The sequence below is a fragment of the Melozone crissalis genome, unplaced genomic scaffold (assembly GCF_028551555.1).
Source record: "Melozone crissalis strain CALT ecotype California unplaced genomic scaffold, PUWL_Pcris_2 ptg000045l_1, whole genome shotgun sequence".
In the NCBI taxonomy this organism is placed as follows: Eukaryota; Metazoa; Chordata; class Aves; order Passeriformes; family Passerellidae; genus Melozone; species Melozone crissalis.
The window spans coordinates 23608815-23633778 of NW_026535823.1; the positions used below are offsets into that span (position 1 = coordinate 23608815).

Sequence of the window (24964 nt, forward strand, 5' to 3'; positions counted from 1 at the left end):
ACAGAAAAGAAGCAAAACATCCACAAGCAGTAGAACCAGCTTCTTAACAGAACTGAAAACAGAAAAAACACTGAAGCTAAATGTTAAAAGTTTCTAATTGCAAAGTATTACAGCTGAGACTTTGACAGGAAAAGAAAGAAAATCAAGAGATTAGATATACTCAATCTAAGTTAATACATGCACAAACAGAGAACTTTGCATCACTTCCTGCGGTGTCACCAAACAACAGGGGAGAGAGAGAGGAACAAGTTATAATTACTGCTGGAATTAGGACCGAGTTTTATCCACAATAGCCTGGAAATTCACCCACATGTTGCATTAACAGTGGGGTTTGTGTGTAATGCTTTTTATTATTCTAAAGAGTGGAAAGGGAAAAAACAGTTTGGCTGTGGGCAAGCATTTTGATTGCTTGTTAGCATTCTCCAGGCAAAGTCAAAGATACCTCCCAGCAATTGCATTACTCACCACTCTTCAGATCAGAAACTTACATCCAAGGCTTTAAATAATCCCTTTTTATCTCAGTCTCCATTAAGAGACCTCCAATTTCCACACCTGTGACCTCTTTGAAGCTCTATGGCTGTTGCTGCAACTGGAGCAGGGAACCTCATTTATTTTTTGATGTCTGTAAGATCTTGTTAGCTACCAACTGAACTGGCCGCCTTTGGGTGGGAATTCCCACTCTCCTTTTGTAATGTCCTTGATGGAGAGATTCAGAGGGAAATCATGATTTAGTACTTTGCAAGCAGACACAAAGCATTTACCTACTCTGCTGTCACCCTGCAGCAGAAGTTTGCTGTAGACCAGCACCTTCTAAACTATTCTGAGGATAGAGGACAGTGGAGGCACAGAATGTCTCTCAATCTGAAATCCAGAAGCAACCTTTCTTCATTAAAGGATGGAAAAATTAATTTTTAAGATCTGTGTAATGTGAAAGGAGCTTCTTAGAGACTTATTTTTCCCTTAAAAAAAAAAAAAAAAAGAAAACAGAAAAGTCTGATGTGGGAGCCAAGGGAGCCTCTTCTAATTTCCTGGATGGCCCTGAATTCATCAGGTGAGGATATCTTAAGGCAATGTGAATGCCTTCACATACGTAACCTGTCAGCATCACTGTTTATCTTCCCAGAGAAAGCTGCAAGAAAGATGCCAGAAGCTGGGGAGGAGACTTAACCCCAGTCCCATCATGTGGCTCATCCTATGTTTTGTATCAGATGGGACCATACAATGAAAACACCATTTTAGGTTATCTTTTCATCTCACGAGCTACCATCCAAAATCAATATTTTTTAATTTACATACATATAAGCTAGGAACAGGAAAGATATTCAAGCCTAGAAGGCATCCTATCTCCTCCCAGAAGGAAGTCGTGTTACCTATGCTCAAACTGACATGTGAGGTAGAAAAGTGTAATTTACAGTTCTCAGCAACCAAACCCAGAACTATAGAGATGGACAGAAGTTCATAGACTTATTAAGGAAACTTTCAAAGCAGGACATTGATATTATGACACTTACTGAACTGTAAAACTTCTGGTCTGGAACATAAGCTTTGCAATCCACCTTTTTCTCTGGTGTCAACTAAATCAATCTTGTCCTGCTTATACAGTACTCCAAAAGTCATTTTCTCAGCTTATTCCTCTACCTCCATCACCCTTCTTCACTGGTTCTGTTTTCTATCACATGAACCACAAGCTGTTTACTATCCTTTTAAAAGCCTATCCCGACCACTTGTCACGCACTTGACAAAACTACTTCTACCGCACTTCAACACAGGATGACAGCCCTAGTACCTATTTGTATCTTCTAAAGGGTGTGGCTTCAGCCTCTGCTGCCTTTATTTATTTTTTTTAGTAAAAGAAATCTGCTACCCTTACACTTGCAGGACACTGACAATTGTCATCCTATCAGTATCCTGGGGCACTGGACTGACACAGTTGATCCTATAATGGTAGGCTCTCTCATCTGTCTGAGATCAGGGTCATCTCCTGGGTTTGTGTCCCAATCGTGAGTATGTGGTTTTCCCATCTAAAGGCATCCAGAAGTGTGCACTGTGCCTGCAAAAGCTCAGGGGAGCACACCAGAACCCAGACCCTGCATTTGCCAGTTCATGGAGGGTAAGCCTGGCAAGGTAAATTCTCTCCTGGCTCAGCACAGTGCATGGACAGACCCCTTCTCCACAGGCACAACTCCAGAAACAAATGGCACTCTCCTCATCACTCCTTTCCTGGAAGACAGGTTTCCAGGACTACCTGGATGGCAGCACTACCAGACCTGCTGTGCAGCTGATCTGGGACCCTGCCTCCCATGAACAGAAAGGAGAACGCAGCAGTCGGGCTCCAACCTCAGCAGCAGCAGCGCAGCAGGAATTGCTGCCAAAGCCCAGAGCTCAAGCCCAGGCTTAACACTTCATGTAAGCAGAGCCTTAGGCAGTCAGGTGCTGCAGTCATACACACAATAATAATAAAAAGTAGTCCTAATGGAGCTCAGCCGGCTCAACTTATTGAAGGGAAAGAAGGCCTTTGCCCACAGCCAGCCATCAGCCCAACTGCAGATCTCTCAGCAGCACAACAAAAAGCAGGAATGACTGGATTCAAGGGCTAGGAACCAGTGATCAGCATAGGAATAAATGCAAAGTGATTTAAGAGGGAGAATAAGTATAACCTGGAATAAAATAGCTAAGTGTGTAACAGACAATTCATATATTCTAGTAGAATGTCTAGAAAAGTCTTGCTATATTTCAGAAACGCTTTCACTAATTCGTCCCTAAGTTTTGGAGTTAACAGACCCAACTAGTGGCTGCAAACTCCCATAAAGACTAGAGGATCATAATGGTTCCTTACAGTCTCAAACTAGACACTAAATAAAAACCAAAACATACAAGCATGTGTCCTCAGGAATCATTCTGCCATCCTGCAGCTAGTATCAGCACGATCTTAAATTAAAAAAAAACCCTTTCCAAGGTCAAAACAAGTCATTACACAACACCCAGTTTCAACACTGCTTCAAAAGAAAACCCGAATTCTGATGTACTCTGCAAAGCAGAGGCTCCGTGAGACAGCTCAGTGAAACTGCTACTGTGCACCAGCCTGCACAGGAGGGGAAACCACCTGCCTGGAACCCCGTCAGCCTTGTTCAAATGTTGGGGCTCTTCTCTAAACACTTTTCATGCTATGGTAAATAAAAGCACTATTATAAACTGTAGATCCCTAAACTAATCTTCCACACAGGATCATTTTCTCCCCTAGCACCTTTCCAATTTTTCTAATGGTGTTTGGTCTGCGGCAACTGCTGTTGTAAGAAAAATGTTACGAAAACTTCAAGACCTCCACTGCTTTTTCCAGCACTATTAGTCTACATCCAGAATTTTCATCATCTTCCCAAAGAAGCTGATCGAATTTATACTACAGAAGAATATCTAAATTTGCTTCATGGAAAATCTAAATGCAGATTTGCTTTTCCATTTTCAGCACAGAACCAAGGAAAAATGAGATAACCTGTTTGGGTTTCCCAGTTAACACAGCATGACAAAAATGCAAAATTAAATTCCAGACATCCTAAAGTCCACTGATCTTTACCATGGCTTTCACCAAATTAAACAGTGACAGAAAACCAGCACTAAGAAGAGTAACAGTCTATGGGATAGCCTGTGCTGTTCACAACACCACATTCCTATTATCAGTGTTACACAACTGTACCAAGCTGCAAAACCAGACACAGGGGAAAACCCTCCCCAGCACAATTAAGTCCATGGGCTGACGTTTGGCATCTCCTTCCTCCCACATTCCCCAAAAACTGGAACCAGGTACTCAGGCTCCAACAGATCAGCTGTGTCTGATCTGAACAATTCCATTTTCTCTTTCAGGGGAAGAATATCACCTGCAATTATATCTTCTTTAGACATTTTTCTGGAAGAACATTCCTTCCTTGCTGCCTGCAACATTTTTTGCTTTGTTTCTAGCCTGTGGGATTTCTACTTGTGTTCCTTCCCCATGTCTGGATCTTAACAGATCTTCCTTCATAGAATGTTTGGGCTTTTCATGGCAATTGTGGGCATTACAGCTGTCACAGTGTCATCCTTAAAGCACAGTAAGTTATTTACACAGGACAGCTGTATCTATTTTAAATAGGGAAAATGAATGAGGATTTACCAAAATGAACACTGCTATTTACTCCCCAGAAATGAAAACTAGTAGTGGCTGACAAAACCAGGAAAATATTTTTACCAGGATGCTTTTAAATAAATTACTTCAGTTATATGCCTGTGCAAAGAGCTTGCTGTGTCTGCAAGTAGAATAGGCTGAATTTGTGTAATTCATCAGAAACCACAGAGGCCTAAATGAAAACACACACTGTAATACAGGAAAAGCAATGACCATTAACTTCTACATGGGAACAAGAGGTATTGGTTAACATAATGAGCACAGGCCTGGAGTTCCCAGGAGCATGAAAAGGAAAAGGACATGCAGGGGGAGATGCAACAATTGAAGCTGACAGGCATCTCAGGTCTGTCAATGACTCTTCTTGCAAAACACCTAAGGTTTTGCAGTCTCTATAATGGAAGGCATCCTCTTTAGAGGACAATGGGCAGAATAGCAAATGCCCTAATAATCATTCTTGATCCAACTTTCACAGCTAATTGCCTTATTCAAACTTCTGGTGTTTAAGCCATTATTCATAGTAAACCTGGGCAGCAAAATAATTTAATTAGCTAGAGTCTTCTAAAGCTGAGTGACATTAGAAAAAATAAAATAAAACAACAAACAAACAAAACCCCCCAACAACTGCAGAATTCTCTCTTACCCTGCCAGAAAAAATAATGATCAGCTGAAAGTCCTGAACACATTCTTCAAGCACAGAGTCAGGCAGTGGTGTATTGTTCCTCCCAGCCACCCAGCCTGAGCACCTGCCCATGTAGCTGCTTTCTACAAAGACCATCAGCTCTGCTTTGGGAATGGGATTTGGGCATGAAAACTGTAATAAATGTTTACAAAAACAAAAATAATGTTGGCCATTGCCTTCAGTCGTGGCAGCTTTCAGTACGAGGCAGAGTGAGAGAAAAAAGATGCTAGATACCCTGTGAACTGCCATCTGATACATCTGCTTTCCCTACTAACAACATTGTTAAAGGCAGAAACAGAAAAACCACCAAGACAGCATTTTTATTTGCCTTTTAAACACTTAAGTAAAAAATGTTTGCTGTCAGCTGAGCTGGAAGAAAATTATTAAATTATTTTTACTACTTCAAAACAGATTAATAGAACATTTAGTTCAGTCTTGCTATTATATAGTATAGTAGAGGTGGCCTTTGAGTCCCAGTAAAATATCTGTATATAGGCCTTGCCTCGGTAGGTCCCAGTTGATCTTCATGGGCTGCAGCTGCAATGTCCTTCCCTGGGCTGCAGCTTTGGCTAGTGAAGATAACTGAGATAAAAGGGGGTGGGTTGGCCAGTTAGGGAGAGCCTGAAAGGAGCCCTGGCTAAGAAGGAATAACATGCAGAGAAAGGAGTCTGTGCTGTGAAGATCTGTGGCTATAAGAAAACACAAAGAGAAGGTATGGGACTCTAGAAATCTAATAACAACAACAATATGGGACTCTAGAAATATAACAACAACAATATAGACCTTGTCTCTTACAAATGAATTTAATTTGGGTTTCTTATTTCCACTGACAGTACAAAAAAATAACTCTATATTATGGGGACCTAAGTTTTTCTTTCCATGCTCACCAAACTCTGCTCAGTAGTACCAAAAGGATTCAGATTCCATCTTGCAGCCGTTGCAGCAAGCTTCCTTACATCATGTGTTTGGAAAGGAGATTTTTCAGCAGAGGAAGCCGAGCGCTTCGCGGCGCTGGCCAAGACTGCACGGATCAGTGACCCTCAGCAGCGCACGGACCACCACCGTGACATCACACTTTCCACAACACGGATCCCAAGGATGCACACACCGAGAGAATCTGGAGTTTCAAGCTTTGTTTATTTGCTCAAAGAAAGTTGGTTTTCCTTCTTCTTTTTGATAGCTTTTTAGGGTTTGTTTTGCTTTGCTTTTAAAGAGCTATATTACTTTGTAATCTTACTTTTTGAAACTGAGAAAACCAGGTGGACCACCTGAGATGAAACATTTCTCTCACAAGCACTCAGCAGCGATAGCAGCAGAAGACAAGCTGATTAATTCACGCCATATTATTCAGGGCTTCCATTAACACAGCTAAGGGCTCATCAAGGGAGGAAAATATGAAATTGTTCCATTGCTGTTACTCTGCTGGAACGCCACATTTTAATCACTGTCTGGAGTATAGCTGGGTGACACAAGGGAGAGAAATGCTTAATAGAAGATGAAAATACAGACTCAGTGAAGACAAATGTTTGATCCAGGCACACCCAATCCACCCCAAACACAGATTCATGAGTCAACCAGGTTTTTCAACCTGCTGCCTGGAGAGCCCCAGCCTGGGAGGGGTGCCAGACAGCAGCTGTGTGGGTCTGGTAAAATTTGGCACAGGAAACAAAATGGTCAAATATTAGAGATGCCTAAATTTCAGAGGAGCTCTGAAACTACAGTGACACCCCTTGCCATTTATTTTTTTCATCAACAGTAATCTACAATCCACAAAAAGGGCTTTAGCAGCCTGATGAATGGTACAAGCAGAAGGTCACAGAAACACAGTCCTCAAAGGGGTTTCCTGAGTCAAGAGTTTTGCCTCCTGTCATTTCAGCTATTGATTTCTTTAGTTCATTTAAAAGCAAACAAAAATGCAAAAAACCAGATTCTCCTTCTAGGAGGAAATTGGGGGATTCTTATCTTGTTTACACCTGGAAAACTGTCTCACAATCATATTCTGCTCTGATTAAAACTCTTCTACAATTTTCAGCCTATGTTTTCTCACAGCTAATTTAAACCCATTTATACTCCACTCTGAATATCTTATCTCCTTTTCTAGTGTTTGTCCCACATTTGATACATTTGAGTTCCACACCTGCTCAGTATTCCTGCCAAACAACCCCTTCTCATTGCCTTAAGCAATGCAATTAATTTCTCATCTCTACCATAAAGAATATTTTTCCTGATACATTCTAGTTTTGCATCAACCTTTCCTTCCTCCATCAGAGTGGCTGCTTATCATCACAGTATTTCAACTAGTACATTCTGAGACACTGCAATTTACTCTTGGGCTTCTACCTCCTACAACAAATTCTTGTTACTATTCCCCAAAATCACAAGTTTTGTGTTACCAGCATGTGAAGGTCATGGCACACATTTTGCATACTGGTCCTGTGAATCAGCCAGAGGAGGTCCACTGAACTGCAAGAGAAGGCCTTTAAGAATGGCAGCAGAAGTCAAATAAATGAAGACCTATTTCTGGACTGCAAAAAACCATACTGGATATATCAAAAGACTTTACAATATGACTTGAAAAAATCATGTCCACTAATACCAGCTATGGAGGAAAAGTCTCCCTAAGTGAGCCAGGGGATTTCATTACATAAAATTACAAGGAACATCAAAAAAAGTTCACATTTAAAAAGGCTGTTCCCCATAATAACAACAACAACAACAACAAAATTACCACTGAAAGACAAGCTGCCTACAAAACCAAACTGCATCATCTGCTACCACAGCCTGCAGCAGACAGCACTCGATCTTTTCTCTTGCTTGAAAATATTATCACATATCATCACTGAAATGGTCAAGACTTTTATGATTTCCCTGTTACACAGATCCAACTCACCTGAATGCTCCAGCCAGTGCTGCTTACCAATGAAAACCAGAAACAAGGACTATTGAGGAGAAAGCAAGTATATCTGATTTTAAAGAAAAGCTGAATCTCTTCACCTAATTATGTCTCAGTTCTCAGTTGGAGAATTGTGAGGCCAAACTGATTAATGGTGTTTGCTATTCAGACCCCAGAACTGAATGTTTAATAAAAATCAACAAAACAACCCACTAGAAGTACTGGTAAAGAACAGGCCAGACGGACACCCAGGCCTAGGAATACAGAAAGTGAAACTTACAGGACCAAGTTTTCTGGTGTTCGCTACTTTTCATGCAGGTACCTTCAGGACTCAAGTTTAGCATAATATTTTTATTGTATGAAGGATCCAAGAAAAGGATACATTCAGACTTGTAATGAACATGAATACCCTAATGAAGCTGCTACCTTGTCAATCAGGTGTAGGCTGAGACAGCCAAAAATAACAGGAAGACTTCCAATAGAGCAAAGAACTTGCATCTAGTATATCAACTTTCGAAGCAAAATTGTCAAAAACATTATTATGTGTGCAGAGTGGGCAAACAGCAAACCAAAACTTTAATGAGTTTCCTTTGCTCTCATGAACTTCTGAACAACTTGCAAAAAGTAAGACTGGCAGTCAGATGGTTGTTACTGTGAATGAAAAGTCAGTCTTCCCTGCCACCAAAAACACCAGCACCATAAAGAGAGAAAACAATGGAAACTACACTTCCTTAGCCCTTACAGGTTTTGCATGTACATGCTCTCCTGCTACTTCTGAATGCAATTCTGTAAGTCTAATCTTGACATCTAACCTTTAAAGTATCAAGCCTCATTACCCAAGGAGCAACACAACAAAAAGGCCCAAAACTGCAGGCACAGCAAGCAGCAGTGAGACTCCTTCAGTCAAAGCTAGACAAGGCAGCAAGTCATGAAATGTTATGCTTTAGAGTGTTTTATGCACATCTCAGAATTTGTGATCAGCAGTTCTGCTACCCTTAGCCATATTTCTTACTGTGCATTTATAACCCTGGCTCTACTCCCTGTCACTTGCACCGCACACAAGCAAGTTGTCTATGCTGCGCCACGTTACCTCGCTTTCACTGAGCATACTTGCTCTTCTGTCTGTGGGCAATTAACTCAATTTGTGACAACTAAGTTTCAGCAACCAGTTTAAACTTCTCATCAGACTTTTGGCATGGGCTGCAAAAAGCCTGCCAGCAAACTATGGCCACAAGAAGCAGTTGTTTTCACCAGGGAAACTCATTCTTCAACGAGATCACTCTCCCGCTGCACCGCAAACACAGCCAACATACAGCAGCTTTTCAGCTGCCTCTACTGAGGAGTTCTCTCACCTCTATCACACAGGAGAGGGCATACCCTGTAAGAGGTGCACCAGTGGTATGCATTTACTACAGGAATGACTCCAAAATACACAGTAGAGCAATCTGCTCAAGAACTTAGTATAGGCTTCTTTCAAATAAGAGACCACTTTGTCCTCTGTGCCCAGGCAAGCAGACATGGAATAAAAAGGGCAGAAGCAGCTGCTGCCACTCATACACAGCATCTGACTTAGGAAAGCTTGTGTGGTTTTCAGGACTACCTCACATCTTCTCTAAGCCTTTTTTCTGGAAAATAAACAGAAGATCAACACTGCCGCCTGTGAAGACACACTATTTTCTACCTCACAGACACTCTACTTGCTGCTTCCCAGGGCCCCTAAGCAGGCCTGGCTGGATTACCAAAAGACAGACACCCCAACATTGATCAGACAATAAAACTGTAAGATCAGGGTTCCAATTTGCAGTGCAGATACTTCCTTATTGTACACATGTATTTAAAAAATACTGCCAAACTGAGTTTTGACAAAATGTGATTCTGCACATGACAGAAACATTCAGTTCAGTTAAAATGATTTTGTTAATTTTGATTTTTCTTTGTTATGTATTCTCTTCACCCTCTAAATACTAGTCTGTGCATTAATCCCTTGCCAGATCTGTCTCCTTGTGCCATCTACACATCCATATTTGCCTTGAAGTTTCACCTTGCCTCAAATGAAGTCTTTCTCTTGGGAGTATATAGCCTGTAACACTGCACTTTATTAGCTTCAAAATGAGCTTCAAAAAGAAACCTCAGGACTTAAGCACTCATTGATGTTCTGTTGCAACATTTATTTAAACAGGCAATTTGGCTAAGATGGCCTAAACAGACAGGGAACAAATCCCATTATTAAGTCTATGACAACAACAAAAACAAAATTCCGTCCCAGATCACAGCAAGAGCTCTGAGCAGCGTTTCTGCCTTACATGGGAGTGTTTTAATTATGCAGCTGGAAATTAAAATTCTATAAACTGCTGGTTTTATTCGAACAGCAGCCCTTTATCACATCTGGGCACTGTTTACTGAAGAGCTTACTGTAAGAACAAAGAAACAAAAGCAGAGGAAAAGCAGAAAACTGAAGCCCAGCACGAGTCAGTGACCCAAGAGTGCAGGCACGCCTGTGTCATGACCAGCAGTGAACACAAACTCTCTGGAGCACAACTGCACTGCCTTAGGCAGCAAAGAACATTTGTGCACAGCTACTCCCCCAAGCACTAGGTAGACAGACAACAACTATCACACTCTGTATCAAAAATTATAGAAACAAATACAACCTTTTAATTCCTTGCCAGAAAGCTAACAGTGACCAAGAAGCAGCCAGAGCCCAGCCTGAACAGGCTCCAGCCTTCCCAGCTCTCAATTCCAGTCATTCAGAGTCTTTGTGTGCATTCCCTTGTGAGGTGACCTTTACAAAAGTCAGCTCTTTTGAAGACCAGGAAATTCAGTTATGCACAGTATCACTACATAGGACACTCCTTACAACACAACAAAAAAAATTATAAACAAATAACTTCCAGTTAAGTTCAATAAAAGACATTAATACCTTAATTTTCTGGTGAATATGCCTCAGTGAATCTGCCGTACCCATGTCCATGTTGTCACTGATGCACACAAAATCAAGCTTCATTTTTGTGTCCAGGTTTAGCATCTTCTGGATTTCCTTCCTTGTAATCACAATGACCTCTATAGGACAAAGGAGAGTGAGATGAGACGAAGCAGAAAAAAAAATCTAAATAACATTAATCACAAATAGGATACACCCACTTTTTTATTTAGAAAGGCTGATGGAACTGTCAAAAGGCTTGAGCAACATAACTGGGTTCTCCACCCAGTCAAGCTCTTTTGGCAACAGTAACTTTTCAAGAAAAGAATTAAACTGTAATGACTGTGAAAACAATCTCCCCTGCTTGGCTGGGGGGGAGGTTGTTACTGAAAGGGACACATGCATGTGTGGCATGAGCTAGCAAGACAGAACAGACACTGCTTGTATCATTAACCAGCAACTTCACACCATATGTCCTCAAACAGACCTGTGAGACCCCGTGTTCATGTCACCAACACTTTGGAGCTTTGTCTTTTGCTGCCCCAATCCTGTGTAATCCTCTGTGGGCAACACCAACCACACTATTACAATACAATGGTTAAACTATTTCTCAGCATTGGCTTGGCAAGAAAGTGGAGTAATATATGAGCAACAAATTCATTCCATCTACAAAAGAAAAAGGATAAATGCATATTTGAAGGAAATCAACACTGGCATGAAAGCATATTTTCCAAAATGAAGAATGTGAGAACAGAAGCTCTGCAAAGAAAAGACTGAGGAAACAAGACGAGAAGAAACCTTTTCCCCTAGTCTTAAGAATGGGAAGGAAAAGCAGCAATCAAATTTTCCAGTTAAAATATCCCCTCAAAACACCTCAACACTATAACATTGTATTCCACATGGAATTTTAACAGAGAATTATGGGAAATAATAAATAAGAATGATAATAATAGAAAAGGCAAGATGAAAACACAAGAATAAATCTGAATCAATGAAAACTCAACTCATCTTGAATCTATTAAAAAAAAAAGAGAAAAGAACTGTAAACATGGGACTTGTGTGGCACTTTGGTGCCAGAGACATGGCTGCTCTTCCACTCCCATACTGGATGCCAGTGTGAATTTAAAAAAGGCTGAAGAACCTACAGGAAAGGACTGAAAGCACACCTAGAATTAGGCAAAGAATTAACTGATGAAGAGGGAGCTGGTGTCAGGTGCAAGTTGTAAACTCACACAGTTCAGCATAAACCTGGTGAGCTGGGCAAAGGCCTCCTAAACATTAGGAGAGATGAAGCACTTGCAATTAGGGCAAAAGAGACACAGTGAGTCACCCATGGAACACCCACTTACTTCCACAGCAAGTATGAGGAACTAATCCTCCAGGAGAGAACTGATGCCACTGGATCATTTAGTGCAGGGGTGTACAGCCTGGTCACAGAGCGAAGCACAGGAGGAGCAGGAAGGTGGCAGTTTCCTTATTGAAGCTGAATGCATTTGCTGAATACAACCCTGCATGCCCACACTTTCACTGGGGACAGATGAGCTGAAGCACTACGTGTGAGAAAGGAGAAAGATCTGACTGCAGCACTGTCACAGAGTCACAGCAGGGCTCAGGATGGCAGGGACCACACTGGGTCATCTGAGCCAACCTCCCTGCTCAAGCAGGGTCATCTCAAATCACACTGCACAGGATTGTGTCCAGATGGCTCTGGGATACCCCCAGTGAGGGAGATCCCACACCCCCTCTGACAGCCTGTCCCAGTGCTCAGGCACCTGCAGGTTAAAGAAGTTCTTTCCCATGTTCAGGTCAAACCTGGGAATCAGTTTCTGCCTGTTTCCTCTTGTACCATTGCTTGGCACCGCTGAGCCCCTGGTCCATCCTCTGGCACCTCCCCTCAGAGAGTGACAGATATTGATTAGGTCCCTTCTCAGTCTTCTCTTTTCACCTCTGAACAGCCCAGCTCCCTCAGCATTTCCTCATAAGGGAGATCCCAGTGCCTTCATCATCTTTGTTGCTCTCCACTGGACCTGCTCCAGGAGCTCCATATTTTCTGTCCTGAGGAGCCCAGGACTGGACACAGCACTCCAGATGTGCCTCACCAGGGCTGGGTAGAGGGGCAGCACCTAGTGCTAGTGGTCAAGAGCATCAAGTGGAAATGGTTATTTCTGAATAAAGAGCCAGAGAAAGCATAATACTGATTACACAGAAGATTTTAGCTATCTAAATTTCCATTGCAGGATAAAAATATTGAAAAAAAAAAAGAGACAACAGAACAGGCACAGAAGGGAGACATTCAGAATGCAGATTTCAACAAACAAAAAACAAATCCAAAGAACAGAAATTCTTTAGGATTTTCTAATTAAACAGAATAAAGGCAAAGTCTGTTCTTAGTTTTGTTCCTTCCCACTGAAATAGTAAGAAGCTAACATGGATAATCATGAACTGATCTTTACATCTCCACAGAATATAGAAACAGCCAGGGAGAAAGCCACAGACTCGGGGTGAAGTGCAGAATAATAATAGAGACAAACAGAGAAGAAGAAACACAAAAGACAAACACAAACATAAAAACCTGGATGCTTGAAAGGTGTCAGGAAGAAGCTTTAGAGGAAGCTGGGGGGACGCCACAGAAAGATTTGTCCAGCACTCAAAAGGTGAACAAAAGCCTAACCTCAGAAGATACTGAAGAAGCTCACCAGGTACTAACCAGCACTTCAGTCCCAGTGTAAACAAAGCCCACAGGTGAGCACCACGAGGGTGCCACTGTCCCCACCCTGCTGTGGCCACACGGACTGAGCGCCTCAGACAGAGCCAGCAACCCTGAGCCTGGACCAGGCTGAAACAACAAACCAGCAGGCACCCCCGGGAGATGGCACTCCTCACACTGCTGCCACTAATGACGGAGAAAGGAACACGGGAGAGTCAAGGTTAGCGACCCAGGGAATGACATCAGAGCTGGGAAAGGCCTCGAATCACAGAATCGCTGCAATGTTGGAAAAGAGCTTGAAGATCATCAAGTCCAACCAACCAGCACCACTACCACGGTCACCACTAAACCACGTCCTCAAGTGTCATACACTCATGGTTTTTGAACACTTCCAGGGATGGTGACACTACCACCGCTCTGGACAATCCCTTCCAATGCTTTAAAATCCCTTCAGTAAAAAACATTTTCATAATATCCAATCTAAACCTCCCCTGGTGCAACTTGAGACCATTTCCTCTCGTCCTGCCACTTGTCACCTGGGAGAACAGACCAATACACCCCACTCTACAATCTCCTTCCTCGGTGAGAAGAGGGGCGCAGGCACAGGGAGCGCAGCCGAGAAGGCACGAAGGGATGTGACACGGGCCAACAGCACAGCCCCAGCGCAGAGGGGACATGTGCTACAGCACCTGTACCAACAGGGCACCTGCGACACGGCATTGGAGCGGACGGGAGCGGCGGGGACAGCCCGTGGTGAGCAGGGGCAGCCCGCAGTGCCCAGCTCAGCACGCCCACAGCCCGCCGGGCCTCACCTTCGAAGCCGGCGCGCTCCAGCAGGTTCAGCGGGTACCAGAGCAGGGGCCGGTTCCCCACCGGGAGCAGCGGCTTCGGGATGCTGGAGGTCAGGTCCGTCATGCGGGAGCCGCCTCCGGCCGCCATCACCACGGCCTGGAACTCCATCGTGTGGCGGAGTGAGAGGCAGGGCCTCACCGGGACAGGCGGGACGAGGCCGGGTCCCGGCTCCGCTCCCCGCGGCCGCTCCCGGCACTGACAGCGCAGCAATGGCGGCGCGGCCGCGCTGCGCCTGCGCGCGGACAGCCGAGAGCGTCGATCGCGTGCGAGCGCCGATAGAATCGATCCGCCACCCCCGGTGGGCCGCGGGCGGCCTCCACCAAGCCAGGACGGCAAGAGGAACACCGAGCGAAGGGACCCCGCGCTGCCGAGCGCCGAGTCATGGATCCCTGCCCAGCGGCGGGGGGCGCTCGGCGGAACAGCGCCCCCAGGCGGCCGCGGGGAGAACTGCGGGGGGCAATGGGGGACTCTGGGGGGACACCGGGGGGACACTGTGGGGTGTACCGGGGACACTGGGGGCTCTGTGTGTGGGGTGTACTGGGGGCTCTGTGTGTGGGGTGTAGCGGGGACACTGTGGGTCAGTTTGCAGCTGTGCCTCCCACACACCATGTCCAGAGAAGGGACAGGACTCACAGCACTACCTGCCCCCACGCTCTCCACCCCGCAGGAGCCTGTACGGGCAGCACCCAGCGTCCAGCGCCATGCTGACCCTTCCAGCTGCAGTCCCAGACCTCGAGAAGCACAGACACAAACAGGGGCAGGACAGCAGCATCTGGGCCTGCTGTTTTATTTAATCCACTGTCCCTGAGGCTCCCACGGCGTGGGCACACGGGGGTCTCATTCATCCTTGTCGGTGTCGATGGACATGCAGTTGTACACGGCGTAGCGCAGCATCTCCTCGCAGATCTTAGCCCTGGTAGAGGGAACGCCAGGTCACAGCCATGATGGCCACAGAAAACCTCAGGCTTCCCTCCCCACGCCTGCCTGGACATCCCCCAGGGGAGGGCCTGGGGAGTCCTGATGGGAACCCCAACACCAGCTCCAGGGAGTGGGGAGCATCCCTATCCCCCGCTCAACTCACGTGGAATAGTTGGGCAAGAAAAAGCTGCAGGAGCATGTGGAGGACTGTGGCATCACGTCCCACGCTTCCGAGCTTGGGAGAAAGGAGAGTCAGACCCCAGCACAGCAACCTGACATCATGTGGGGACTCCAGCACGGCACAGGGACCCCAGGCAGGACGGACTCACTTGGACCTTTCCGGGTAGACGTTGATCTGAACTGGGAGGCGGCTCCGGCCAGTGGCAAACTTGAGGAAATGGCTGAGATCCTCTGAGGGGAAGGACAGAGCAAAGGCCTCAGGGACAGGGCTGTCCCAGCAAGATCTGCCTTGCAGAATCACCCCAGGAGCACGGGGCAAAGCTAAGGGATCCTCTCGGAACCCCAGGAACAGGTATGACCCCAGCCGCTTCCCAGGGAAGCACCTGGTGAGCACCCCTGGGGCACAGGGCAGGGAGAACCCCCTACCCTACCCCGTCCTACTGCACATGAAGAGCAGGTAAAGGCTTGGGGTCACTCACCACTGGTGAAGTTGTTGAGTGCCTCGAAGAAATACTTGATACGGGTATCATCAGGGGGGAAGTCCTCAAACTTGACTGCAACAAAGAACGTGCAATGAATTAATTAGAAACTGCCAGCAAAGCAAAGGAGGAGACCCTCTGCTTCTCAGTGAGGGCACCCTGGCACCCCGAGTGGGACCAGCACCTTGTGTCATGGTGGGTAGAGAAACAGAGGTCCTAGTTTGCAGAGTGGCCACTCAATTCTGCCCACAACAGCTAAGGACCAGATGAACCAGAGCGGGGGTTTGCTGCTAAACCTGAAGCATCCAGGGACCCTCCAACTAATCCTCCCCCAGGCTCTCAGGCACCCCATGACCAGGATGCATGTGCAAGACAAGCATTATCAAGGGGATCCCCTGCCCTTGTGGAGGGCAGGGAGCAGCTCTGGGCCTGTGACTTACTGAACTTGCGCAGCTCAGCCACTGTGATCTCCGGGTCCCCACAGATCCTCCTCTCTATCTGCTGCCAGGTGAGCAGGTCCAGCACGGGCTGGGGCACCACACGGAGCAGCCCAGCACGTATGGCTGCAATCTGGGGACACAGGATGGGCTCCATGTCACCACGGTGGGTCTGAGCCCCGGCAGCCACCTAGAGCTCTGGGGACAGCAACCACAGGATGCCAGAAGGGACTCCCCAGAGCACACAGACATCCTGGGCATGAGAGGCACAAAGAAACCACCCAGCTGGAGCTGGCAGTCCCACAAGTACCAGGACATCTTGCCACAGGAGCAGGGTCCCCTGTGAGCCCTGGGGGACAGTGTCACCTGCTCCTTGCTCTCCTCCAGCCGAGCCTTTTGCACCAGGCGGATGAACTCCCTGCGGTCCTCGTACCGCACAGCGGTGTTGCTGCCGTTGGGGATCAGCTCCACCATGCGCTGGTCACTCAGCACTGTCGTGTAGGTCAGCTCTCTGCCAAACATGAACTCAAAGCCTTCCTTATCCACCCTCTCCAGCACCTCCAGCAGCTTCACCTGCAATCCAAATGAGGAACAGCCGCCATAGTGGAGCCAGAGCAGCCATAAGAGAGCACAGCGCTGCCCTGCCAGTAGCAGGCCCTGCTCACCAGCTCTGAGTCCACAGTGGCAAAGTCCCTGCTCCAGCTGACCTCCTCCCCTGCCAGCTGCTTCCACACCAGCGCTGGCAAAGACAGGATCTGCCAAAACGAGTGGACACAAGCATTCTCCTCCTGCCTCTTCCTCACTCACAGGCAGCCCCTCTGCCCAAGACAGGGGGGCCCCTGCCAAGCCCCTCACTGGCCAGGAAGGCTCTGCTGCGCTCACCAGAAACTCCTTGCTCCTCAGGGCTGCTCCCATCAGCTGCCCGATCCACTCATACTTGGGGAAGTCCTTGCAGGAGGGGTTGGGGACATACCTGTCCCTGGTGTCACTGCTGCTGTTAGCCTGTGTGAGACACTCTTAGGACACAGAGATGTGACAAGCCCAGCATGGTCTCTCCTGCAGCCTCCCCCACATTCACCCCTCCACCTGCCTCCCCTGCCCTTTACACCCCTCCAGGAGATCCCCCAGGTACAAGCACAGCTCCCCAGCCAACAGCCCTGCAAGCATTAAGGTAGGGCTGGCACCCCAGGCTCTGCTGACTGACTCCCCTGGCCAGGACAGACAGACTGTGGGATGCCAAACCTGGTTGGAGGTGCGCACAAAGAACGGCAGGGGCACCGGGACATCGCTGGAGCTGGGACACAGTTCCTCTGACACATCTGTCAGGCTGTCCCGAAAGCCGCCACCTGCAGGGGGGGCAGAGGATGGTCAGTGCCTGACACACCTGGGCCAGACACCGAGCCACAGTATCTGGCCAAGCTGCTCCTCTCCTTGGGGCAGCAGCAGCAGCACTGGTGGGGTAGGGGAGATACAGGAATGATCTCATGTTTGCAGAGCAGGGGCTGCCACTCCCAAAGCAGCTGGGACAGTGTAGGCACCCACTGAGCTGCACCCCAACACATGAGACACCAGGGGAGAGCTCTCACCACTGTCAATGACGCCCTCAGTGACGAAATCACACTCCCACCACTGGCTGTAGGTCAGGGGCCACCTGTGGGGAAGCAACAGCCCCATGCACATTCTTCCTCTGAGCATACCAGCAGCAGCTGGAATCTCCTTGCACCCTGCTCGGGGCAAGTGACACCCCACAAATATGACACTGAACACCTACCTGTAGTCCAGGGGCTGATTGTTCTTGGAAGAGCTGAGGCCTTCATACAGCTGGAGAGTAGCAGAGCAGAAAGGGGATGAGATGGGGGCAAGACACCTGCTGAAGTGACAGGTACCTGGCCCAGGGCACGGCGGTGCCGTACCTGGGTGAAGACGGCGTTCCTGCAGCTGGGGTCCAGCGCGGGGTTGGCACGGTGCTCCCGGGCCAGGAGCCGGTTGATGTAGAGCTTTGGCAGGCAGTCAGGAGCAGAGCTCTCTGAGGACTGCAGGCAGTGGGCAATGAGGGCTTCACTCTGCTTGGACAGCAGCAGGAATGGCTTCATGCTCTAGCAAGGGACAAGGGATGGTTAGAGGTCTGATCCTGCCACCACCTGCTGTCTTTTCCACTCCTCAAGTCAGCCCTGGTGTCACAGGGGATGCTCCTCCATCCCTCAGGCAATGCCAAACATGGCAGCTCTCAGCCCTGAGCTGGTCTGTCCCCACTGGATAAGAAGGAAACACAACAGCCCCCAGAAAACCTGAACTTGTGAGGAGATGCCCCTACTGGCACCATCCCAGGGAAGCCTGGCACACACTCACCCTGAGTGCATTGAAGGTGCCGATGCTGTCCTCGGAGAGGGGGATCAGGTAACACAGGACACTTTCCAGGAGCTGGACAAACCTGGAGACAGGAGAGGAGCAGTGTGAGGCTGCAGGACAGCGGCATTTCACCACAACCCCTGGGCACTGTGCTCCCCGCCCATGGGTCCCCTCCAGCCCATTGAAAGACATCAGACACCAGGGGAGCACCCACCCTCTGTCCAAGCACTTCATTTCATTTTCCCAGAAAAAATGCTGCAAACAAGAGCAGCCCAACCAAGGTTCTGCACAGCAGCTGAATCACTGCAGAGGGTCTCGGTGGGGCCAGTGCTGACCCCAGCCTGGGGCTGCCCTGCAGGTCAAGGCACGTTGCCTTTTGGGACTGAGATCACTGTAGGAATTGTGGCCTCCCTGTGCCGTACCTCTGGATGAGCACAGCTCGCCGGTACAGCACGTCAGCATCCACGCTTTCCAGGAGGGGGTAGCGAACCAGCCGGGCTGGCTGGAACATGCCAGCGTTCAGGACCAGGTCCCACTCCCAGAAGGACACGATCTTAATCCCCTGCAGACGGACGTTGTACCCTTGGGCTGCCGAGAAAGAACGGCGACGCTGCGTGTACTGCAGCCAGCATGGCCCCGATGCTGCAGCGAGAGGCGAGGCGCCCCCAGCACCTGCAGCATTTCATTTGAAGCTCATTCCTCAACCTCCGCACCAATGGGTCCCAAAAAGCAGCAAGTGTGGTAGGAAGAGCCGCAGGGTCAGGACTGGCTGCGGGTTTAGGGCCAGGCTGGGCTGGCAGGCACAGCGTGGGTGCACAGGCTCACCCCGGCACTCCAGGAAGCGGATCTCCAGCACGGGCACGTGGGTTTTCATGTCGCGGAGGATGCAGATGTTCTGGTAGCTGTTCCTGCACACGGCATGGAGGGAGATGGCAGAGCCATGAGGCACAGACAGTGGTGAGGTGGCCAGCGAGGCATAGGCCACTCTGGCTCCCCAGCCAAGGATGTGCTTCTACCCATGCAAAAGCCCCCACACCTCACCAGGGCTGTGGCAGGAGGTGCCCAAGCAGAGAAGAGGCTGTCAGAGGCACAGAGACGTTCTGGAGGAGGTGGAAGCCGCATCCAAAAAGCCAGAAAAGAGCACAAATTCAAAGCAGTACAGAAAGACAAGGCGGCTGAGAACATGTCACTGTTCTTGGGGGTCCCAGCACATCTCACAAGGGCAGAACCGTCCTTCAAGCAGAGTTGGTCATGCAAGGGTGGTGTGTTTTTGAAAGAAACAGGGATTTGTGGAAATGAGCAATTTACTAAGTGCATTTTCAATGCCTTGTCAAGATCCCATCAAAGTCCTGTGAGCCCATGGGGAAAAAACACTGCAAGCATTCAGATGAAGTGAGGAGCTGGCTCCTGCCACTGCAAAGGACACCTCTGCAGTCTCATGGGTGCTTCTTCAGAGACAGATTTCCCTGCTCAGCCAGAGAACATCAAACAGGCACGTTTTGAGGGAAGGCTAAGGAGACCTTTGCACTCCTATGTAAGCCCCTGGCTGCCTTGAGAAGGGTGTTCAGGGCCCGGGTGAAGATGGAGAGGTGAAGCACCCAGGACTTGTTGGCTACAGCATGGTAGAGGTGCTCAGGAAGGTGGCAGCAGTGGTGTGTGCTCCAGAAGTGAGGAGGAAGAGGCAGCAAGACCACCAAAGTCACCAGGCAGAAGGAAGCACACTGCAGACCAGCTGCTGCAGCGTGGGTGAGGAGCAGGAGAGGAGATTAAGCCACTTGACTGGCACATGGAAGCAAGGGACCACCACACTTGTGGGAGCAGATGTAGCCTGCACCCAGAGAGCTCCAACCCTCGGAGAGCCACTGTCACTGGCAAGTCACTCAGAACCAACCCAGCCCCATCCTTAATATCTGCTCAACACATAGAGACAGCTCAGGAGTTTGGCACAAGCTGGGAACAGGCTGCTCCTCACTCATTACTCACTCGTTAATTAGGACTGTTCTCAGGTGCTGCAGCCTGCTTAGTGTTCCCCCATACACAGCCACTCGCCTGGGTATATGGGAGTTGGACTGCCCATTCAGCATCAGCCACAGCCTCCTGGGGGTGAGAAGAGCAAGAAAAAGCATTGTCCTCCCCTCATGAGCTGCCTGAGCCCAGAGGTGCCCCCAGAGTTGTCCCAGGCCTGGGGCAAGGCTGAGTCTTCCTGGGGTGCCTTTGGCAGCAGCTGTCCCCCACCTCAACCCCACACCCCCAGGTGCAGCAGGGGGAAAGCTGGGTTGAAAAGGAAGATGGTGCTTTGCCCTGCACCCTGTCCTTCCCTGGCACAGCTGTTGGCATGGAGGGACACCCCGAGGTCTCACTTGACAATGGCTCCTTTCTTCATGTTGAGCCGCACCCAGTGCTGCCCCGGGGGCCCGTTGCTCTCCCAGAAGGTGTGTGTCAGGTTATCTGTCAGATGGGCTGCAGCACAATCCTCCTGCAAGTGAGCAGAGGGAGGGAGATGAGCATCCTTGGACATGCCATGGCCTCCTCTTAGATGTGTTCTGTGGGTCCAAAGGAGGTCAGGAACAGGCCAGCCCCTTGGTATGCTAGGCTGTGGGTGGATGGTGGCTCCCTGACATAGCAAACTGGGCACGGCTGCGCACCCCCAGTGCCCCAGAGACACAATGGGGTTTTGATCCCAACTCCCAACAGGTTTGCTAGAGCAGCAAAACCCCCCCACCATGCCCTGCCCCTTGCAGAGGGGACAGCCACAGCTGGCCACTCCATCCACATCTGTGCTGATGCTCACGTGTCTTGGGCTGCTTTGAGGCTGCAGAGGAGCCCACTACGCACCGCGTGTGAGGAGACCTCGATGCTGTTGATGTGCTCCTTGACGCAGTCCGCACTCTGCAGCTTCTTCTCGCTGTGATCGTACAGGAAGCGCCCCAGCTCCATGTCGTGCTCATAGGTCCAGCCTGGGGGCACGGACCTGCAGGGAGTCTCTGCGTTAACAGGATGAGAAGACCACGCCGCACCTCAAACCTGCCCACCAGTAGTGTGCAGGAGCCCCAGCCCCAGCTGAGACTGGCTGCAGGGTCTCATGGCCACCAAAGTGACATGGTGCCAGGCCACTGTGCTGCAGCAGACAGATGGCACGGCTCTATCTCATCATCAGCACACCAGGTACCAGTGGCCACTCCAACCCAGTGGAATAGCAGTACACAGTCACTCCAATGGTCTGTGGAGCAAAGGCCATCTTCACTTGAGCAGTGCTGAGGTACCAATGTCAAAGGCATCTCGTGGCACTCATCCTCCCCTCTCCAGACCCTGAAGCCAGTCTTGGCCCTGCAGGCATGTCCAGGCCCTGGCCAGCAGCCCCTCAGGATGCTGCAATCCTGCTCTAGGAGATGCATTCATACCGAAACTTCTGCACGGCAGCCTCATCCTGCTCTATGAGCCTGGGCATCTCTCCAAGGCGTATGGAGTACGTCAGGTCCACCACTTGTTCCCAGCTGGAGCAGCAGAGGCAGAGGAGTCACACAATGGAAAAGATGTGTCAGTGCTCAGTGTGTCCATTACTGCCTTAGCCTGAAGTGTAGTCAGCAGTAGTGGGGCACTGGGGGTGACACCTACGAACAGCTGTGGGAACGGTGAGTGTCCCTGCACCCGAGTACAGTCTGGGACAGAGCAGGGGAATCCCGCCGTGCACATGACCTTCCATCAGGAAAATAAAATTTGAGCTCTCTCATCGCTGCACAATCTCGGCGTCATTTATGCTCAGCCCAAATTCAAATGACTCAGAAGATTATGACGATACCCCAGGTATCATCTTTATTCTGTGCAGGCGCTGCCACAAGCAAACAGGATTCATCTACAGGGAGCACCCACCTGCCCGCCGGTGCTCGGTGGGGACGGCTCCCACTGCGCTGGGGGTATAGAGCGGGCTGTGCTGGGCGTGTCCAAGGGATTTGGGATGGCTGGGTTGCATGTCCTCTGTGGGGACCGGCCACACGCGTTTCCAGCGCCCAGAGCCCAGTTCCTGCCCGGGGCCATACCTGACAGCAGGTCTGTAATCAACGCCCAGCGTTTGGTGCTGACACTGGATCCTCTCCACGGAGTCAACCGGGACTAATTTATCTCCTCCCTCTCCGAACCTCTGCGCCAGGACCCAGCCCTCCGCCAAGTGACGGGTGCTCGCGTACTCCTCCAGCTGCTCCTGAAGGCACATCCCGTCCTGTCACCGCCGTCGGGACCCGGCATGCCCGGCTGGTTCCCGGCGCCGCCGGCCCCCCGTTACCTTGCTGAGCTTGACCCAGAGCCCGGCGCTGTTGCAGTACTCCTCGCCGCTGGCGCGCAGGCAGCCGCCCTTCCGCACCTCGATCATGGCGGCTCTGCCGCCCCGCGCCGGCCCCGGGCTGTCCCACACGCTGAGCAGGCTGCGGGCGGCGGCGGCCGAGGGGTCCTTGCAGATCTTGTACTGCACCTCCCGCGGCACGTAGCAGAGCGCGGCGGGCAGCGCCCGGGCGCGGCGGAAGCACTCGCTGCACTGCACCAGGAACCGCAGCCGGCCCAGCACCTGGTGCGGCGCCTCCCCGCCCGCCTTCATCGCGCTCCGGGCACCGGCTCCGCGCCGCTGCGCTGCGCCCCGGGCTGTCCCGACCGTGCCCCGACCGTGCCCGCCCGGGAGTGCCCGCCGGGCCGGGGCGCCTCCGGCGGGGCCGCCGTGCCCGCCTCCCTGCGGCGCCGCCCCGCCTCGGGCAGCGCTCACTTCGCAGCTGCCGCGTCCACGCCAGGCGGGCGCCGTGCCCCGGGCACGCCCCAGCGCTTCTTCATCACTCGCGGGCCGCAGGCGCTCCCGTCTCCAGTTCCGGGCCCCCTTTGCCAAAATGTGACTCTGTTACGCCCACTTCAGCATCTGCTCTCTTCCGGCCTCCAGCATCTCTGTCATTGCCTGCATTCCGACAAGCAGAGAGGGAGTCCTGTGCCATCAGGGCACAGGGCTACATCTCCAGCCTGCATAGGGAAAGAGGTTAGTGGGAATTCTGGTATGGGAGAGCCAGGTTCTGGCTGTTATATCCCTGCCCTGGGCAGGCCTGCAGCAGGTGGAGATGCTCCAAGCACTGCTGGGGAGGAGGACAGGCTTCCCTGCCCAGAACACCTTTATCCCAGGTGGCAGAGGCATCCTGGCAGCGGGAGTGAGGCCATTACACCCAAAAGCGCCCAACCCCACCTCCCCCACCCTGCCCTGAACGTAGGGTGTGCCACCCCGTGTCATGGCTGCTTGTTGCATTCCACAGCAAGGCGATGGCAGAGAGCAACTCAGCTCCACCCCATGCTACCTTAATTTCTTCAGGTTGGGCACAAAGGGTTGAGTTGAAGGATCATGAAACAAGCAGATGGCAGAGCTCAAAGGTCCCTGGTGCCTGCCTGCTCTCCTGGTCAGAGTCCAGCTCCATCCCTGCCTGCAAAGGCACAGTGCAGAGAGATCCAACAGCTGTTCATCCCTGCAGTGTCACCTGTTGAACAGGCATGACTGTGCCTCACCGCAGCAATGGCCACCTGCCTTGCCATGAACAACGATGCAGAAGAACCTGCAGTAACTATAGCCAGAGGGGTCCTGGGCCCTCCTTCTGCAGCCACAGTCACCCTGTACCACTGGTTTGCAGAGCTGCTGTAAAGGGTTAAGCCAGTTAGTACTCTGAGTCACCTATGTGACACTACTTTGTGTGCAAGACATGGCAGGGCCAATTTCTGCTTCACCTCCAGCTGCCTCTCACAACACCAGTCTTCATTGCTGCTTAGAATCACAGAATCATTTAGGCTGGAAAAGACCTCTAAGTTCATAGAGTCCAACTGCTAACCCAGCACTGCCATGTTAATGACTAAATGATGTTTCCAAGTGTCCCATCCACTGTTTAACCCAACAGAAGGACACAGGACCCCCAGGCAGACCTGAGAAATCATCAGGAAGGCCAGGAGCAGTTAGTTCATTCATTTTATTCTAGATCCTACACGAGGCAGGGACAGAGAGAACCTGTCAAACTACTAAGGGTTTGTCATACTCCAGGGTAGCAGTAGCATAACAAGAACAGCTAACTCCATGTGCGTTATTGATCACCTGACACTATTCTATCACAATCCAGCAGTTTGAAGGCAGGAGAGAGCGAGTGGTTACATGGAACCATGATGACATCACTCCCTCCCCCAGCTCACCCCTACCCACCCTGCTCCTCAGCAGCACAGACACACCAGCAACTTCCTTGGGATGGCACTGGCTTGAAAATCGATCTCCACTGATTTGAGACTGGTTCTTGGGGCGAGGACATGCAGCTGCTTCCTGATAATCAGGACTCTTGCCCCAAGCCACATGCAGCAGGACTCCAGGGCAGGGGCACTTGATTTGTGCCTTGTC

At 50.0% G+C, this 24964-nt stretch overlaps 2 protein-coding genes across 2 annotated transcripts in view; both read right to left on the reverse strand.

Annotated features, from left to right (window-relative positions):
- EIF2B3 (eukaryotic translation initiation factor 2B subunit gamma) overlaps positions 1-14428 on the reverse strand; it is a 95814-nt gene extending 81386 nt beyond the window's left edge. Inside the window, exons 1-2 of the mRNA XM_054285797.1 lie at positions 14168-14428; positions 10649-10788 (exon numbers count right to left, since the gene is read on the reverse strand). Of these exons, the coding sequence (XP_054141772.1) occupies positions 10649-10788; positions 14168-14315 (288 nt within the window). The 5' untranslated portion in view covers positions 14316-14428. The remainder of the gene's footprint in view (positions 1-10648; positions 10789-14167) is intronic.
- A 563-nt stretch (positions 14429-14991) lies between these two features.
- LOC128942941 (E3 ubiquitin-protein ligase HECTD3-like) lies at positions 14992-23158 on the reverse strand. Its single transcript, XM_054285668.1, has 21 exons — positions 22850-23158; positions 22608-22768; positions 21972-22064; positions 21406-21541; positions 20931-21046; positions 20554-20667; positions 19396-19478; positions 18993-19158; positions 18571-18652; positions 18135-18317; positions 17993-18042; positions 17808-17872; positions 17464-17567; positions 17104-17223; positions 16887-16976; positions 16588-16794; positions 16225-16354; positions 15785-15859; positions 15455-15536; positions 15289-15360; positions 14992-15120 (listed from the first exon to the last, which is right to left on the reverse strand). The coding sequence occupies exons 1-21, from the start codon at positions 23156-23158 to the stop codon at positions 15045-15047; spliced, it is 2514 nt and encodes an 837-aa protein (XP_054141643.1). The 3' UTR covers positions 14992-15044.
- Between the last annotated feature and the right edge of the window lie 1806 nt (positions 23159-24964).